Source organism: Dendrobium catenatum, unplaced genomic scaffold, assembly GCF_001605985.2.
Source record: "Dendrobium catenatum unplaced genomic scaffold, ASM160598v2 fragScaff_scaffold_156, whole genome shotgun sequence".
NCBI classification, from domain to species: Eukaryota; Viridiplantae; Streptophyta; class Magnoliopsida; order Asparagales; family Orchidaceae; genus Dendrobium; species Dendrobium catenatum.
The window spans coordinates 9319112-9338136 of record NW_021318618.1 but is presented as its reverse complement, the minus strand read 5'-3'; the positions used below and the strand labels follow the sequence as shown (position 1 = coordinate 9338136).

At 35.0% G+C, this 19025-nt stretch overlaps 1 protein-coding gene across 1 annotated transcript in view; it reads left to right on the top strand.

The window, feature by feature from the left end:
- The window catches only part of LOC110116225 (RNA-binding protein 39), a 79264-nt gene extending 67205 nt beyond the window's left edge, over window positions 1-12059 (top strand). The window contains exons 12-13 of the mRNA XM_020849760.2: window positions 11352-11466; window positions 11543-12059. Of these exons, the coding sequence (XP_020705419.1) occupies window positions 11352-11466; window positions 11543-11578 (151 nt within the window). The 3' untranslated portion in view covers window positions 11579-12059. The remainder of the gene's footprint in view (window positions 1-11351; window positions 11467-11542) is intronic.
- The last annotated feature ends 6966 nt before the right edge of the window (window positions 12060-19025 follow it).

The window sequence follows — 19025 nt, the reverse complement described above, 5'->3', positions numbered from 1 at the left end:
TTTGCAGATGATATTCTTCTTGTTGATAAGACTAGGTAAACTTGAATTATGGATGTCAATCTTATAAGAGTCTAAAGGCTTTCGTTTTAGTAAATCTAAAATTGAATATATAGAGTGTAATTTTTGTAATAATAGATCTAGTGGGGGATTGTGCCTTAAGGCAATGAAGTCATTAATAAAAGCACACGTTTTAGATATCTTGGGTCTATTATTTTGCATGATGCTGAAATAGATTGGGATATTTTTAGTAGAATTCAGTTGGATGGTTGAAGTGGAGGAATGCATCGGGCTTGTTATGTGATAGAAAAGTCCATCTCAAACTTAAGGGAAAATTTTATAAGATGGTAGTAAGACCTGCAATACTTTATGGTGCAGAATGTTGATCATTAAAAGAGAAGCATAATATTAAGTTAAGTGTTGTAGAGATGAGGATGCTTAGGTGGATGAGTTGTTTTACTCATAAAGACAGAATACGAAATGAGCATACATGTGAAAAGGTTGGAGTAGCTCCAGTGGAAGATAAGATTAGAGAGTCGCCTTAGATGGTTTGGTCACATAAAATGGCGGCCTTCTGATGACCTAGTTAGGAAAGTAGATGTATTAGATTTGACTTATATTAAGAAAGGTAGAGGTAGACCTAAAAATACTTAGAAAATATTAGAAATAACATTTCTTTATTTGATATAGATGAGAATTTGACCCTTAACAGACACAATGGAGAAAAAGGATTCATGTAGCCGACCCCACATAGTGGGATAAAGGCTTGTTGTTGTTATTGTTGTTGTTGTGTTATTATATATTGGCTTACTTTTGTGTTATTTATCCTTTGGAGCTTTGGCTTTCGCTAAGCGCAAGATGAGAGGAAAAAAGAAATAATAGAAAATAAAGAGAAAAAGTAGTAGTGAGATAGAAGTGAGGAAAATATTTGAGTGTCAAATATTTGTAATGTTGTAATTGTCTAAAAACATCGTGTTATAGGTGAATTTTCCGAACTTCTCATTCTTGTGTTTTCATTATTTTTTACTTGCGTATTTGTTCCCAACAACCTGTATGAGACGGGCCTTGAAATTCTATGTTAGTGCGAGCAATGTTGTTCGGGAATGGGAAGGTGAAGATTGACAAGATCATGTCAAGTGCTTCAGGTACTAAAAGATGCGGATCATGTATTGTTTGTAGCAGTAAAACCTATATTCATTGCTTTTGGAGATGAAAGTAGCTACCACAAGTTAAGATGTTGACCTCTACCATAGAATAAAAAAAAGAGATAAAACAATATAACTTAAATCATCACCTGACCGAAGCTCTGCCACAAATCCTGCAGATATCTCGCCTTCTGCTACAGGATCATTCCCTGCAGATGGCCCCGAAGGGTCCTCTCACGCGTGCCCAATCTTCCCCCGATTCGCCCTCTACGCTCGCCTTTAAAAGCCGACTGGATGGAGGCTTCTGGTCCTGCTTTTCGCTTCCTCCCCCTAACACGACACATAAAACTCCCGCTAGTCCTCCATCCCGATCGAAGCCTCCTTCCCAACTCCTGTCGTTGTTATCGAACCAAAGACCTTGACCCCTCCTTGCCTCTCATTCATGCAACCGACAGCAAGCAAGACCATGTCCCTGCTGTAGCCGAACTCCCTAGTCAGTTCTCTGCCCTTACCCTCGCGCAAACCTCCCAACTCCTTCTGTCCAGAGAAATTGAGAGAGAGAGAGAGAGAGAGAGAGAGTTCCCATACCTCTTGCCCTAGCCTCCACCTGACTCCATTCCTTCGGCAACGTTCCCTCTTGTCCGATCGAAAGTAGTGTCGTGAGCTCGCTGTGAAGGTAGCTAGCTCTCTCCATTTCGAGCGCTTCTTCGGCCATATCCCATAAACCCGCCTACCTTGCTCTTCCTCTAGTCGAACCCTTCCTCCCGCATTGTTGTTCGACTTCGCTCCATCTCCGACGTTCCCTTCCTGTTGGTTTGGAAGATACGACATTTTGAGTGGAAGCAAGATCAGGAGCTCGCTAGGCGTGAAGGTAATTTTCTCCCATCCGCTTGCTTCTTCGGCCAAATCCAATAAAGAGAGAGATTTTAATTAAAATAATTTGAGTATAATTATTTTAATTAATTATTTTTATTTTTTAATTAAATGGTTATAATTAATTTTAATTAAATTTTATTAGTATTAATTTTAATTATTATTAATTAGTTATCCTTTATTAAAGTTAATTAATACGAATTATTCATAATTAATTAAATTTAATTATAATTAATTATAGTAAATGTAATTAATTATTTTATTAATTATGCGGGACAAAAATATAAGTACCCGTATGCGGGGAAAGAACTATTTTTTCAAACATGTGCTTTTAAAGACACATGCACGTCTTTCTTGGCGTGGTGGATAACGAAGACTATGACCACAATGTCTCACAACACCGACCATGCACGTCTTTCTTGACGTGGCGGTCAGGTTATAACTGTTGGTTTTCCCCTAATCGGGGGAGACGCCGAGGATGCCCGATTTTTGTATGAAACGCACGAGGACTTGAACAAATTAATAGGGGACTTTACTTGGATTCAAATGAACAATAAGGAGACTTATTTTGGACTTACATGAGATCAAATATAAACAAATGTGATCATGAACCATGATTTGAACAATATAAACATAAATGAGAGCAGGTAATTTGAGCAAGAGGACTTTAATTCGAATGACAGAACAAAGAGCTTGAATATGAGCTTGCAATCTGAACAAACAGAGGACTCTTGGACTCAAACTCAAATGGGCATGGTGAACCTAAACTCGAACTTTATTGATTACAGGGGACTTGTTTGAAATCAAATGATTAATAATTCAGGCTTAGACTTGAATCAAATAAGCTAAGTGCAAGGAGCTCTAATTTAGCTTGGACAATTTGAACACAAACAAAGGCTTTTAGTTCGACTACATGGAACTCAAACGAATGAAGAAGACTTTGGTTTGGACTTGATCTGAGCTTGAAAGAACAATGACTCAAGATTATAACTTGGGACAAACACAAAGAATTCAAACAAATTATATTGAGATTAATCTGAACATGAATTTGAATTCAAGTGAATAATGACAAGTGGCCTAAATAAATTGCACTTGAATTTGAATGAAATGCAGATAACCTGAGTTCAAAAGGACCACATGGAGCTGGATGCAAAAGAACTTGAACTCAATTTTAAGGAATGGGACTTTAATTTAGCAAATACTTCACTATATTAATGTAAATGCTAAATAAAGACCTAGATCTTTCTAATGAATATCAATAATCAAACAAAGACTTGCGGATTTCAGCATGACTTGCTTATAATTGATTCAAAATTGATTGTTCCAAATGCAACCTATTCGCAAGCAAAGATAAAGTGGAAAGCGCAACAATATGTCTTCAAAGAGATGCATAATCTACTTACAAATGGTAACTAGCAGCTACAAATAATGACTCCAAACATTCAAGTGCATCCAAATAAGTGCCGTACAAGCAAAGGTCAACTATACTAGCAAATGTACAAGGACTTGTGATAGAAACAGAATCCCAAATACAAATTGAGTGCAAAAGATGATGCAAGACTTCCAAATAAGCATTGATGAACAAGACAATACAAATGGCAAGTAAACTCCCAATACAAATGAAAACTGAGTAAACTCTCAAAGCATACGAGTGATGAACATAAGTGAATGAAGGAGGTCAACATACAACGAATGTGACAAGTTGCAATGCATGCATCAGATCTTGTAAAAGTGAAGTTCCTTTCATTTGTAATGCACACAACAACTCTACTAGTGACATTAGAGGAGCTGCGATGAATATAACACTTTTACAATTAATGTCAATCTACTCATGGAAGAATATAATAATTCCCTGCAAATGATGACTGCCAGCATTGCATGAAAAGATTGGTGGCGAATGCAATTCAACCAACATTCAATAACATTATGCAAGCAAATGTATCATTCTTCTACAAAAATGGGAGGATCGATGTGCAGCAAATATACACATGTGAAACAACGATAATCAACAGCCACTTAATATCAGTCGAAAAGCACCAGCTCCCCACAAATAGAAGTAGATTATATGCAACAGATATAAGCTCCTACAACCTGTCGTAGAAGACCCGTTCTGCATCTAATGTATTGGTCACAAGCAAAATGCATAATAACTATAGTAAATTCAAATGCATATATTCAGTTTTAGAAGACTCTTATGCAAAGCAATGACCACGAACAAAAACATCATGTGAATGCATTTACAAATGAAAAGCAGGAGATTCATTAGTGCACTACAATCTACATGCCGAGAGCAACGAGTAGTGTACGACAGTCTACATGTACAAAGCAGCGAACAACTCAATCTATAAGCTGCTTCGCCGCCATCGAATTCGCAACATTCATGCAAGCATACAGAAGACGTTTACAAATATTTTAAAAATGCCCTCGCACATGCACCGTAATTTGTATACATATAGGTACACTAAAAAGGGGACAAGCACACTGTTTAATTATAAAATGCCCTTAAACACCCGCGTGAGCCCTGATGAGCGTGTTATGGGTACACACGTGACGTCTAGGGATGCTGCGCAGGTCAATAAGTGAATTCAAGTTCGAACTTGATCATTCTATGCAGATCAATAAGAGTCGACAGGGTTCGAACCATCAAACAAATATATGGTTGCGGCGACTGGTATATTTGTCTTAATACATTCATATTAGGCTTTCAAGGCCTATAACAATGAGAATTCACTAACAAAGGCATAAAACCTACCAAACCCGATCCTCTGTCGACAGCTCGACAGAGTCGACAAGGTTCATCCATAAAATACAAATATTTTCAAATTAAAGTGGCACAACAATCTAATGATGGCCGTGTTGAATATTTTTTTCAAACGGAAGAGTGATTCAAATACTTTCAAATGCCTCTCAAAAGTTCATTCAAATTCAAAAACTCCAAAAATGCCATTCAAAATTCCAAAACTCCAAATATTTAAAATTGAAATTCAATCATCAACCATTCAAAGTAAAATCCATCAACCATCCGCAATAGTTTGCTGAGGCGGACAAATTAAAATGTACTTTAACTTACATAGAGTTAATATCTAGTAAAAAATATAACTAGGATCTATTCTCAAATAATCTCCTGCCAGTAAGGATCTGGTACGTGTCCTCTAACCGACATTCTTGCCGCCAAATGGCACCACGAAATATTGGTTATGGCTAGAATCAATAAGTTCCTTAGTGGCATCAAATCATTGAGATATGAATCAATAGGATATAATCGATAGGGCACAAAGCTCTTTGTTAGCTAAGGTGGATTTAAATTTGTCCCCTTAGACAAACATTCATCCCAGGTCTACAAGGTCCCCTTGGATGAAGAAACCCATGGCTGCCGACAAGGATCCTTCTGTCAGGTTGGGTTGATTACCTCCTCTAACCAAGTAGACCAGGGTCTATGATGGCCCGGGTCGACAGAACCATTGGATCTTGATCGGGCCCATCATCCATTCCCCACCATCTGCTTTAAGTGCAAGATGGTGCAATTTCAAATTTTAAATATCAAACCTCCAAATTCCGAAGCCCATGCTGCTACTATATGCCATAACACGTGTCTTTACGTATCAAATTGACGACTAGCCTTAATCGAAAGTTCTCTCTCGTGATCAGGAGGGGTAATAACTATAAGGGCTTGCGCCTATAGGAAATCAGAACTCATATCATAAAGTACTCGCAAAATGAGGGCAAAATCTCTGGGTAGTGTCTTATCTACAATCCCATCTTCCTTCCCAAAATTTAACCCGGAACTTAATCCGTTAAAACTCCCCTGAAAAAGAGAAGTCAAAGCGGGCGGAGGCCGGGGCCGAATTTTCGGAGAGCACATAAGATTTTTAGGATCTTTTGGACATACTAGCTTTGGGATTTGTTCGCCTGGTACCAACGAAGAACATGGACTTTAACATATTCCACCAACGAAGAACATTGACTTTAACATATTCCACTGCAATGAAGAAAGCTCTACTAGACATATTCATGAAGCCTTTGGTGGTGATATAGTATAGCTAGTGAGAAAATTCTTTACTGAGGATGTTAGAAAACACTTTTTCTGTAGATCATATCAATAACATAAATTTTATCACAATTCAGTTGTGTTCGATTTTTATTGACTCTGATGATCAAGTTTGTATTCTAAGCTTATTTTCATTGCTATTCGAAAGCTGGTGTAGAGTTGTGCCAATGGTCAATTTTTTATGTGGTCATATAAGGCAAAGCTCAATAATGTTTAGATCTTGATCATAAATGAGGATATTAGTCTACTAGATTCAGGTGAAGTCTCTTCTATCATTGTTTTGAATCTTAAACGTGGAGGGAGAACTATAAAAGGAGCAACCATGAAGGTATATCGAAATCTCAAATGGGATCTTAATTTAAAGGTCGTAGTGGTGCTTGCTTGCAATGTGGGAAAATTGGCCACATGAAATGAGGCAAGCTTTTTAGGATGGTGGGCAAAGCTCAAGTTAGATGGATGAATATATGAATGCTACAACTAACAAGATCAATGATGTATTAATCCTTGATCCTAATAGCCTTATGGAGTCCTAGGTCTTAGCCTCTGGCACGTCTTTTTAGTTTGGTCCATATAAAGGGTTTATATTTAAGAGTTTTGTAGGTTATGAAGGAGGTTTTGTGCCCTTATGTATTGTAGGAGTTGGTGACATACAATTTATGGTGAATGAGACAACATGGAAGATTTACAACGTATGACGTGCATTCTAGCTTGAAAAAGAACTTGATCTCATTTGAACTATTGGATGAAGAAGGGTGCAACTTGACCTTCTATATTGATACTGAAAAGTGCCCAAGGGTGTTATGGTGGTAACAAGTGAAAGGAAAAATGACTCCATATATGCACGTTCAAATATCAAAACAACTGGAGTAGCTATGAACCCAAATGTTGACTCTAACAAATGCCATTGAAGGCTGGTATGTATGGGTGAGAATAGAATATGAATACCAAATTCAAAATATAAACATTTCAATTTGAAGTCTCTGGATGTTAGGCTCTGTGAATTTTAACAGTGGCAAGCAAAGGAATGTCAGTCTTGCATTGGTTGAAAGGGAATCCAAAAAAGTTGGAGCTTGTAGACATTGATGCCTAGGGACCATCTGAACTATTATCTCTTGGAGGTTGTACTACGTCACCTTCATTAATGATTCAACCTATAAAGTGTGGGTTTCTTTTGATGTGATTTCTCGGTTCAAAAGATGGAAAGATAGGTGGAGAATGGGTTTAGTGTGAATTATAAGCGCGTAAGATTAGATAGAATGGGAGGTTATTACAACTAGGAGTTCATTGAATATTTTGTAACTAGCGGAATATGATTGGAGATAGCACATTGGGAATATTGCATTGATATTGTTTTTCGGTGAACGCTGTGAGTATTTTTTTTATTTGATCAATTGAGGACCGTCAACTCTTGGGCTATGAGCTATTTGACTAAGTTTAAATTGGCAGGAGATAACCTTTTTCATTTGAAGGTTCTCGAATGTCTTTTTGATATGCATGTGAAATTTACTATACTTTATTAATGGAGTTAATGATCTTGACTGTTGATTTTGGAATGATACTAATCGAAAGATTATCAGGAGTAGGAGACTTAACTTCAATGAGATTGTCTCATATAAGATAAGTCTAACAATGCAAGAAGACATTTCTACCTGGGTGTGACTAAGTGGAGATTGAGGAGATATTTAATGATGTGCACGGAGGTGGCCAAGTGATTGAGATTATCGAGATACATGCAAATATGAAAATGATTATGGTTGAGTAGAGAGGATCTTTATAGATTCATATATGTTCACAAATATACTTTGTTGAATTTCATCACTTTCTACTAGTAGATGTGGAGAACATAGAAAAGCAAAGCAATGCAAGATAAATAAATAGATTGTCAAATAGGAGCTACTAAGAACATGGGGGAGTTGTAGGGCAAATTATGTTTCGGGTCAATAAGGAGCACATTAACAACGCAATATGAAAATTAAGCATTTAATTTGATCTGAAATAGATTTATAGGTTACCACTAATATATTTACGTAACAAAATCCCTCGTTCAACTTTCATGGATGATTACTAGAGATTGTTGTAAGAGATGCCTCTCAAGACAATATTTATTACATCATGATAGAATTTACTAAGTTTTAATCAAAATCCTATTTAGTCTATTGAAACAATACTCTTGCCTTATTATCCTATAAAAGTAGGAGTTGATGTTATTGGGTGATAGATATTTGGAGTTTTGTATTAGAACTGTAAGGCTTTCATCTTAACTCTGATGATCTCTGATGAGTTGGCTGGTAGGTTTTGAGGAAGAAGTTGATAAGTGATTTTATGTAGTGCTTATGAATGGAAAGGTGGCTATCACAGATGATTTCAGGTTCAAAAGACTTTGAGCAGTCCAATATTCTTGGGCAGCTGAGAGCAATGAGGGGAAATGGTATTTGATTCTTGTTTGAGTGGTTAGAGTTTCTGGGATTAATATGTAGGACCTATAATGGGTTGAGGGAGTTTTGTAGTTGAACTAGAGGTCTTGCTTCTTAATTTCGATCTTTTATAATGCCATGGTGATTATGCTCTGAGGATGTGGATGAGCTTATTGTCTCGATCATATTACGTTTATCTCAATGGAACAAAAAAAAGTTGCGCTGAGTTTTATCTAGATGATAATGAAAGTGATGTAAAGCTATTCGGGTTGTGTAATGTAAACATGGTATGGTTTGTGGTGGTGGTGGGTGCGGGTTAGAAGGAATCAACTTTTTGTCATTCTAGTAAGGTAAAATTTTAAAAAGGAGCTTAGGGATAATTTAATTAAGTTAAAGGAATGAGATTAGTGGAAATTTTAAAAAGGAGTAAAAAATCAAAGCAATTTGGCGTTTTCTTAGAAAACACCAAATGATTTGACCTTTCTATTGAAAATACCAAAAATGGTTTTAGGTATTCTAATAATCCCTGATTTAAATATTCATAAACAGATTTAATATAAAATTAATTAAAAAAAGTAAATAAGAAATAAATTTAATTAAAGTGATTATTACATATTTTGATTAAGATTAATTAAATTTTATTTTACTTCAGTTATAAATTAAATAATATTAAATATTTTTCGTCGATTTGATTATAAATTATTAGAATAGATCATCAAATTATTTTTCACCTATAGATTAATATCAATTTTTCTTTACAGTTATTAATATTAGAAAATTAATTGTATTGATATTAAACATTTTATCAAATTTGATAGTGTCACTTTTTCCTTGAAAGCTATTCAAATTAGAAAGAAAATTAAATTTTGAGAAAAACGACATGGTTGAAATTCAATGATATTATTTTCTAATATTAATAACTTTATAGACAAAGGTGATATTAATCTATAGGCGCAAAGTAATTTGATGATCTAATTTAATAATTTATAATCAAATTTGTAAAAAATATTTAATATTTTTTTATTTATAACTTAAAAAAATAAAATATAAAATTTATCTTAATCAAAATATGTAATAATCTCTTTAATTAAGTTTATTTCTTATTTAAAAAACTTTTTATTCATTTATTTTACATTAAATATATTTATGACTGTAAAATCAGGAATTATTAGAATTGCTCCGTTTTAAAATTTTCTCTAATCCCGCTCCTTTCACTTTATTTGAATTTCCATTGGATTGTGTGGCAGCTTTAGTCACCTCAATGAAGTATCTTAGATGGTATGGCGAGAAGGCCAGCGTGGTAGTTGTTCAGCTTCTGCATATGCTCCATGCATCAAACTTTGGCCCTAGTTTTAAGCTTTGCCATCTAGAACATGCCCAAGAATGTGAATGCAGACCTACATTGGTTTTCTGTTTTGTCTATTGAAAAGTAGACGGTGAACATGCATGTGACCCTGATTTTGTGTGCTATGTAGTAGTAGAGAAGGTGTGGATAAATTATTTGGAGACCGTGGGGAATCATTTTGTCGTGAGGGACCAGGGAGACGATGTGGCTGACCTTGTATGTTTGAGGTTGCATGGCCGATCAATTGTGATGGCGCTGGGATGTCTAGTGTTGTGGAGCAGAACAACGTGGAATTGATGGAAATAGAATGTGAAAGAGAGATTATTATAATTCTTTGTTTTGACATTGTAAGGTTCTGACTCTCTCTCTCTCTCTCTCTCTCTCTCTCTCTCTCTGTGGAATTTTTATTGCCTCAGGTTACCTGACGTAGAGATACATCAGGTAGCCTATAATATATCGCCACGTGCTCTTACTCTTTACCGCGCGGCCCGACGACCCAACCCGAAACGAATCCGGGATTACTATGTTCGCATATTGCTCGGTATTTGCTTGGTATTGCTCGGTATTGCTAGGTACTACTCGGTATTTGCTCGGTACTATTCGATATTTGCTCGGTATTTTCATCAACGACTGGGAACCTTGAAGAGAAAGTGATCAAGCCGCTCCTGCGCGTTGAGGAATGCTGCGCGGACTCGTCGCCGGGCGGCGACAGTATCAAGGCTCTGAGACGCCACTGCATTGAGCTCTTCACTCACGCCTTCGATTGCACGCCGCTCGGCGGCGATCCTGACGACGGTCGGCGTTCTCACACCCCAAAGTAGCAAAAACCTGCAACGGCGTTGTGAGATCGGAGTACTGGCGTTGATGTCTCGACGCTATCGGCTTCTCACGCTGCCTGGCGAGACTCGTATCTGAAGCACCGTCCCGAACTCAAGCGACGAAATGCCGCAAATACCGAGCAATACAGAGCAAATACCGAGCATATTCGTTCCGGGTTGGGTCGTTGGGCCGCGCAGTAAAGAGTTAGAGCACGTGGCGATATATTATAGGCTACTTGATGTATCTCTACGTCATGTAACCTGAGGCAATAAAAATTCGTGTGTGTGTTCAGAAAGGGCAGGTTTTGTATGGAGAGAAAAAGCTGGTTCTTTGTATTCCGATGCTCAAGGTTTTTGGATTCAAGAGAAAATCTGAGATATTAAAAGCCTTACCATTTTTGCCGAGGAAACAAAATTTGAGATACTGAATGGGTCAAAATTTTCCCAGAGGAAACAAAATCAGAAATCCTGGATTCATCTCCCATTCTTACCCCTCTTATTTTTAAAAGAAAAATTATAATGGAAATGTGGATTGTTGTGAAAAGTTGAAGTGCTTCATTTTGAATTTGTGCTCTCATTTTTATGTTCTATTACAGTGCTTTCAGATTAGATACTCTCTTCATGCCCAGATTATAATATATAAGGCTAAGTATTGCTGCTATATCTTGATGCTTCGAGCTTATCTTGTGTTACTTGCCTGTCCAATAACAGAAATAGTGCTGGTTTTGTCTATCTACGATTTGAAAACACAAATGCAGCCATGAATGCACAGCGTGCACTTCATGGAAGGTGGTTTGCAGGAAAGATGATTACGGCCACTTTCATGGTATGTTATCTGCCATAGACTTGTTTTTCATTTGATTCGTTATATTTCTGACTGTGTTTGGTATTTACATTTTCAGCTTCCGCAGAACTATGAAGCAAAATTTCCCAATTGATTGATGTCAGATATCATACCATATTTGAAATTTGTGCCCTTTTCTCCCTCAACAGCTCTTTTTTGGTGAGAAATTATATGGTATGATTCGTCCAACTCATTCTTTATCTGGTTTGCGTAGCTGCTGAGCTTTGATTCTCCAGTCCTCTTCGGCGACGCTCTTCCACCCAAACGTGTTAGCCTTGATAAATAAATACAATGGAAATGGGCTCAGCAATGTCTCCTATGTTGTACTTGTTATTTAAGTTTTCTGGCAATATTTTTTTTTCTTTTTTGTTTTTTTTGTTAGAGGGGTGAATATGGGAATATTTCTAAGGTCAGCTTAGGGTACCCAAGCTCCTAGAGATTCTGTAAGAACCCATTGAACTGTTAGCGTGCAGTTTATTTTCTTTTTACTTGATAATTAGTATGTGGAAAGCTAAAAAGTAGGTTTGTTACTCATTTCACTTATTATGTGGTGCATATTTCTCCATTTTATTTAATTCTCTGTGCTGTGTGTTTGGAGCATAGTTTCATGCACAATTAAGTTGGGTTTCTGATCTTAGATATGCAACTTATTCTGAGGAGGAGATGAGTTACTTGATGGGATTAATGATGTGTAGAGAGTAGGGGTTTATAATGAACCTCGTTGGGGAAGGCAGGCATTGATAAGATTGAAAACTTGTAAGGGAGAGGAGGATTTCATGATGACTAAAAAGGTTCTTTAAAGCATTTTTAGTTTAGAAATTAAGGCTGTGGAAGTGATTATTAGAGTGAGGAAATGTATGGTTATGGTAATGTGTATCTTTGCATTTTAAGAAGGAAAAAAATTGCAAGAAATACTATGAAAAATTTTTCAATTATTTCTAGAGTATCAAGATTTTTGGTGTTTAAAATTTGCATATGGATGTGAAAGTGTTGTGGAATTAAACAAATTGGAAAGCCAAGGGTAGCCAAAGGCACAAATAACCTCCTTAAAATTAGTCTGTTTAGTGGGTAGCATATTTATTAAAAAAAAAATAATAAATATAATTTGATCAGAACCATATCTTGATCTTGCTCACATGCTGGTTGTTGAGGGCATTGATGGGAAGGACAAGAAAGACAATGGCGACTCAATTTTGTGTGAGAAGAGGAATTTGCGGATGGGATCAAAGAAATGTGAAGGAGAATAGGGAGTTTTAGGGGATTGGTGGCTTCTGAGGAGAAGGTGAGTTACTTGATGGGATTAATGATGTGTAGAGAGTAGGGGTTTATAATGAACCTCGTTGGGGAAGGCAGGCATTGATAAGATTGAAAACTTGTAAGGGAGAGGAGGATTTCATGATGGACCTTGTAAGGGAAGGTAGATTTGATTTTTGAGCAATTTGTGTTGACATAAATTTGGTTCATGGCTTATGATTTTGTTTGGGATGATTTTTTTATTGTTCTTGAAGTAGTTTTTTAGTATAATTTTTATACTAAAAAATTATTTTAAAAAACAGTAATAAAATTATCATAAATAAAGTCTAAATCTTGACTCAAAGAATTGAGCCAATGAAGATTTAAATTGAATTGGTTTTATAGAAATAGAAAAATGGGGATCCTTAACTCTTTCCTAGGAATAGGCATACTTGTCCTCTCTTTCTCTAGACATGGTTCATGATCCTCTCAGTGCCAAACTACTATTATCCAATAACTTGCAGATCTTAACTTACCTTATCTTTATTCTTCATATCTCAATAAATAAGACAATTTTAACTTTTTTGTCCCTTTTATATATTATTAATTTCTATGATTCTGTTTTCATTATTTTTCTCAGTTCTATGAGTTGTTTTGTTTATCCTCTCTGACACAATAAATTATACCTTAAAATTTTATAATACATATAGGTCGTTTGATTGAACCACTCAAAATTTTTGCCATAATTTTGTCTGGTCCATTTGCATGTTGCTTTCCTTTTAATTCATTGAGCATTCTCTAGAAATTGTGTATTCTCTTTTCTTTATTAACCTTTAGACATATATTAGGGGTGTAAACAAGTCAAGTTAAGAATAAGCTACTGTTGCTTTAACTTAACATTAATTGAGTTAATATTATTTAAAATGTATTTATATTAATATTTTTAAATTAGTTGACTCATGAGTTAATAACTCAAGTTAGGATTAGTTCAAGCTTGTTTCATAGTTTATTGAGCTTAACTCATGAGTCATTTATCAAGCTGAGACTAATTTAACTTATAAATTAATTTGACTTAGTTACACATCTAGCTTGTACTCTTAGTAGCCACCTCATCTTAATATTTTTTTCTCCTTAATAACCATTAAAAAAAATCTTGTCCTCAAGATCAAATTGAGAAATAAAAAAAAAAAATCAATGGCCAACCATACTTTCTCAATTGAGTCTATATATTAGATTAAAAAATAAAATTGCAAGAGATAATCTTGATTAGTGGGGAATTGAAAAAACTTGGTCATTACTTCAAAAGAAAAAATAATGCAGGTTTAAACATACATCTCAAAATTTATAATTATTAGCATATCCAACATAGTGCATGAACCTTCATAAGGAAGCTTACTTGATTTTATCCTTAAGCTTGATGAAAAAGAGAAATGAATTGTCCTCCACCTTATCTTTGCTTCCATAATTAAAATTTATATTAAATGAGAAGTAGTTAATATAAAAACTATGAGTGATGCGCATGATTTATGTTAAAAAAGCAATTCAAGGTTCTGAAAGTTTGTGAGAGGTGTTAAACCCTAAAAAACTAGTGCCGAGGCTAACCGGGGGGAGGGGGGGTGAATTGGTTATTTAAAAAAAATTCTTAACGAATTTTGTTTTTTAATCTTTTTGAATATTTTAAAACCAACGATTTATGCAGAAGTAAAACTAATTTAACAAGAGCAAAGATCAAAGATTTTGACCACAAAAGAAATCACATAATAATGCGAAAATTTAAGTGTGGAAAAGTAAACAAGAAGAACAAATCATAATTTATATTGGTTCGGTCAACTTGACCTACGTCCACTCCTTGGAGACTCCCTCTCCAAGTATTGCACTAAACTGAAGTGACTCTCATTTTGCTCCCACAGCAAGGCAGAGAAACTCTTACAAAATCTTTCCACCAACATGGTGAGATAGAGAACCTTGAATCTTTTACTCCCTCTTGGAGTAAGCAAAGAACTTGGAAATCCTTTTTTACCCACCTGGTGAAGGTAGAGAACTCGGAAATCTTTTTACTCTCACTTTGAGTAGACAGAAAACCTTGAATATAATGCTGAAGAAAATCTCCCCAGAGCCTCCAAGGAATAGAAAAGCAACTTGAAGAAGTCGACGAACACCTTGCTTGGAGCAACCTTTATGATTCCCTCACAACTCTCTCTCACAAGGATCTCTCTCTCTCTCTCTCTCAAGCTCTCCCTCTTCCTTTTTTAAGCTCTCTCTTGGATCAACTCCACAACAAAAGGTTAACTCAAGGGTTAATACAATTGCTAAAATAGAGAGCCTCCCAAAGAAGCCTTAATTTCAATTATACAGAGCTGATCGTCCAGTACAATCGATAGATCGTCCTGTATGATTAGTTCAAATAACCCTTTCAGCCAGGACGATCAGCTTTGCCCTGTATGATTAGTTCAAGAGAAATAAGCTGATCGTCCCAAATAATTTGAATATCATCCTGGACGATTAGTATAAAACTATAGAACTTCATCTAGTACGATGCTCGGCAATGCAGATGATTAGTATAAAACTATTGAACTTCATCTAGTATGATGCTCGGCAATGTGGATGATTAGTATAAAACTATTGAACTTCATCTAGTACGATGCTCGACAATGCCTAATTTTCCCAAGAACTTCTTTGTCGTCCAGTACGATATGGGTATATCGTCTTGGTCGATTAGTTGAAAAAGTATGGTATTCATCTGGTATGATAGGTGGCGATCCCTTATCATACCAAACATGTTTCTTAATCACGGATTAATTTAGGCACGAATGTCCTGAATCGTTCAGGATGATGTACATAATCCTATACGATTAGTACAAATTTGAGAATTAAAACATTGCCTAAATTATGTTGGCGGCTATTTTTCATCTTCCAAGCTGATTGTTCTTTTACAATATGGATCATCCAGTATGATTAGTTTAATCACTTATAATTAGCATGGATGTCCTAATCTGAGTTTCTAATTTTAACTAATCGTCCAGTACGATTTGACATCATCATGTTTGATTAGGTCAAAAATAGAAAAGATCTCTAACACACTAAATTTCTCTCCCTAAGTGTATGCGTGCAAGTTTAATTAGCTTGGGGTCCACGAGATATATAACTTGACTTAAGAAAAGTAAAAAGTATATTAAAATTTAGGTTATAGACATACTCAATCTTAGTCTACCTGATCTTGAACCGATTTGCATTGCAAGTGATCTTATGGACCTGAAAGGTTAGTAAGTAGGGCAAACAAAATAGATCTCTGATACAAGTCAAATTAGAAAGAAAGCAAATTAAAAGATCTACTGCATTAAAGTCAATCTGAGCCATTATGAAATAAATTGCAAGAGAAAGGACAAGAGTGATGTTGAGTCAATCACGAGCTTTAGGAATAATAGAATTTCTAAGTATATGCTGGATGATGTAAGCATCATGACCTAAGGTGCTAACTTGGGCAACATGGAAGTTATTGGTGGATCCTCTAAGAGTGGTGTCGAATCGAATTTTGGATTTGCAGCTAAAATATGAACTTTTTCACTAGTAGTGGAAGATGTAGAAAAGCATGAAGGTCTTGATAGATGATTTCTACTGGACGCCTATTGACATATAAATGAAGGACAATACAATACACTCATTTTTTATTCACAGACTTGCAACGAAATTAAGGAGTAGTTCAGAATAAAAAGGACAAGCAATAGTAAGAAGGAAAATCAGAGTTGTGTGAGCAAAAAGGGGTAATACTTTAAAATGGAGTTCCTCCTGATTTATGATTTTAGAGGGTGTAATTCGAGCCTCCTTATATCTACTATAGAATCTTCATCAGTTGCCTCAGTAAATGGTGGATCAACTTGACATCTAGAAGAAATTCTTATAATTTGTACTGATTGCTTGCCTCTAGCCATTATAAGGATCAGAGTTCTGAGGATAAGGGAGGAGTGTTGAAGAATTGGAGTGAAGAATACCTTGAATTTGGGCTATTTAAATAGGATCGACTAAATCGTCTAGGATGATAGTTTGAGATGATCAAGTGTAATTAATTTGTACAGACGATCAGTCAAAAAAGTCAGTCATATCAACTAGGATCATCTAGGATGATAAGACATAAGTGATCATCCTAAGGAACGCTCATGTATAATCATTAACTAAACATATCATACAAGATAAAAACATGGATCATCTGGGATGATGGGCAATAAACGATTGACCTAACAACATTAAAATCATCAAGTTGTTTCTGCCATGTGGATCGTATAGGAAAAAATGAGAATCGTCCATTATGATCTCTAATAATTGACTCAAATTAGTTATTGGATGTGTGGTGAGCAGTTATTGGAATTTTTGTTATGTTCGTATAAGATGATGTGGATCGTCCTAGACGATGTGAGTAAAAATTGAAATTTTCAGGAGATGGAAGAGGATGATCATGAGTTCTAAAAAAAATAAAAATACTAAAAACATAAAACAATGTAAAAATAAAAAAAAATCAATCATAAATAATTTTTTTTAATCGATCAACTCTAGTAAATGATAAATTTTCCTTGTGAGTGGATTAAAAATTAGTAAGAAATGAATTAACAATGCTGAAAACTAGAAAAGATAAAAAATTGATATTGTTAACCCTAGCTTAGACTCCTTACAGGTTAAAAATCTTTTTAAAATAAAAATCTAATTTAGAAAAGAAATCAGATAAAAAAAGTGATCTAATCAAATTTCATTTCAAAAAAAAAAAAATGATAGAATAATAGTGCAAAGTAATCAGCCAAAATCATGATTTTTAATATTTAAGTGTTTGAAGACATTAAGTGGCAAATGAATTTTTCAAAGATTTAAATATTTGAAAGAGAAGGAAGCTTATTTTTTGTGGACTCATTTTGTGTATCTTTTTTTATTATCTAGCGCACTTTGAGCATCTTTTGATTTTTGATATATTTTGGTGTATCTTGTAATTATTTGGTGGTTATTGCACATCTTTTCATTTTTCTTTTGAGCTAATGTTGTGCCTCTTGTCACTTTTTGCAAGCTGGCTTCCATTCAAAATCTTTAATGACTCTTAGTTGTGAGATTATCTTCCAAATATAAGAGAATACATCTCTCTCTCTAATATAAGGAAGAATAAACCACAAGTCAGAATCATATCCATATGATAAATGCAACAACTTGATTAAGAAAATTTGAAAGTGGTTTAATAAGTTTGAGCCTTATTCATATGAGATAGATTACTATAATAAGATAGAAAGATCTCAATTTCAAAGTCTATTTTTTAATTTAAAATAGATTTTGCTACCAAAAAAAATACACCACTAAAGGAGTTAGAAGAAGAGAGACAATCATCGATTTTTCTTTCTTTAACTGATTTAGGGAAGTCAAACAACACTTACTAATTTTTCAAAACCAAAAACAAGGTAAAGATGTTATTTAAGAAATCAATATTAGCAGTGACTAATGATCTGATTCTTTAAAAAAATATTTTAAGAAAAAATAGAAATTTAAAAACATAAAATTGAAATACATAAACAGAAACATACATGCAAATAAAACAAAAACACAACATTAAAAAAAAAAGAAAGAAATCATTTTAGACATTAATATATATTACACCTAATCTGATTCTTAAGATGATGAAAGTTTCAAAGGCCAGTAGTTTTGTAAAGATATCACCAAGTTGGGTTTTAGTGGCTATATGATGTAGCTCTATGTCTCCTTTAGTAACAATGTCCCTAATGAAGTGGTGTCTATTGCAGTCCATGACCCCTAGCTTGAGATTTTGATGATGATAAATAATGTCGATTAAATTATCTCTTTATTCATTGAATATTTTGAAATTTACCATTGTCTGTGAGTGCTAACATTTCAGAGATATCACATATTACTCAAGATAACAAGAAGACTCAAGGTTGGATAGAGTAGAATGTGAAGTCTATAACTCTGTAATTTTCATTTATTTTTGAAAGTTCGTTCGGGATGTTAAGCCCTATGAACTTAGTCCCAAGCTAACCAAGAGGGGGGGTGAATTGGTATTTTAAAAACTCTTTTCACAAAGAATAAAAATTGAATAAACCATATCACACCACAGAAATAAATGCAGAATTAAAAAGTGCGGAAGCAAGAAAAAAAACACACAAATTTATAGTTGTTCGGTCAACTCGACCTACGTCCACTCCTTGGAGGCACCCTCTAAGTATTGCACTACAAAACGTGACTCTCCTTTAGCCCCCACGGCTAGGCGGAGAAGCCCTCACAAGAACCTCCTTTTTGCCACCCCGGCAAGGCAGAGAACCTAC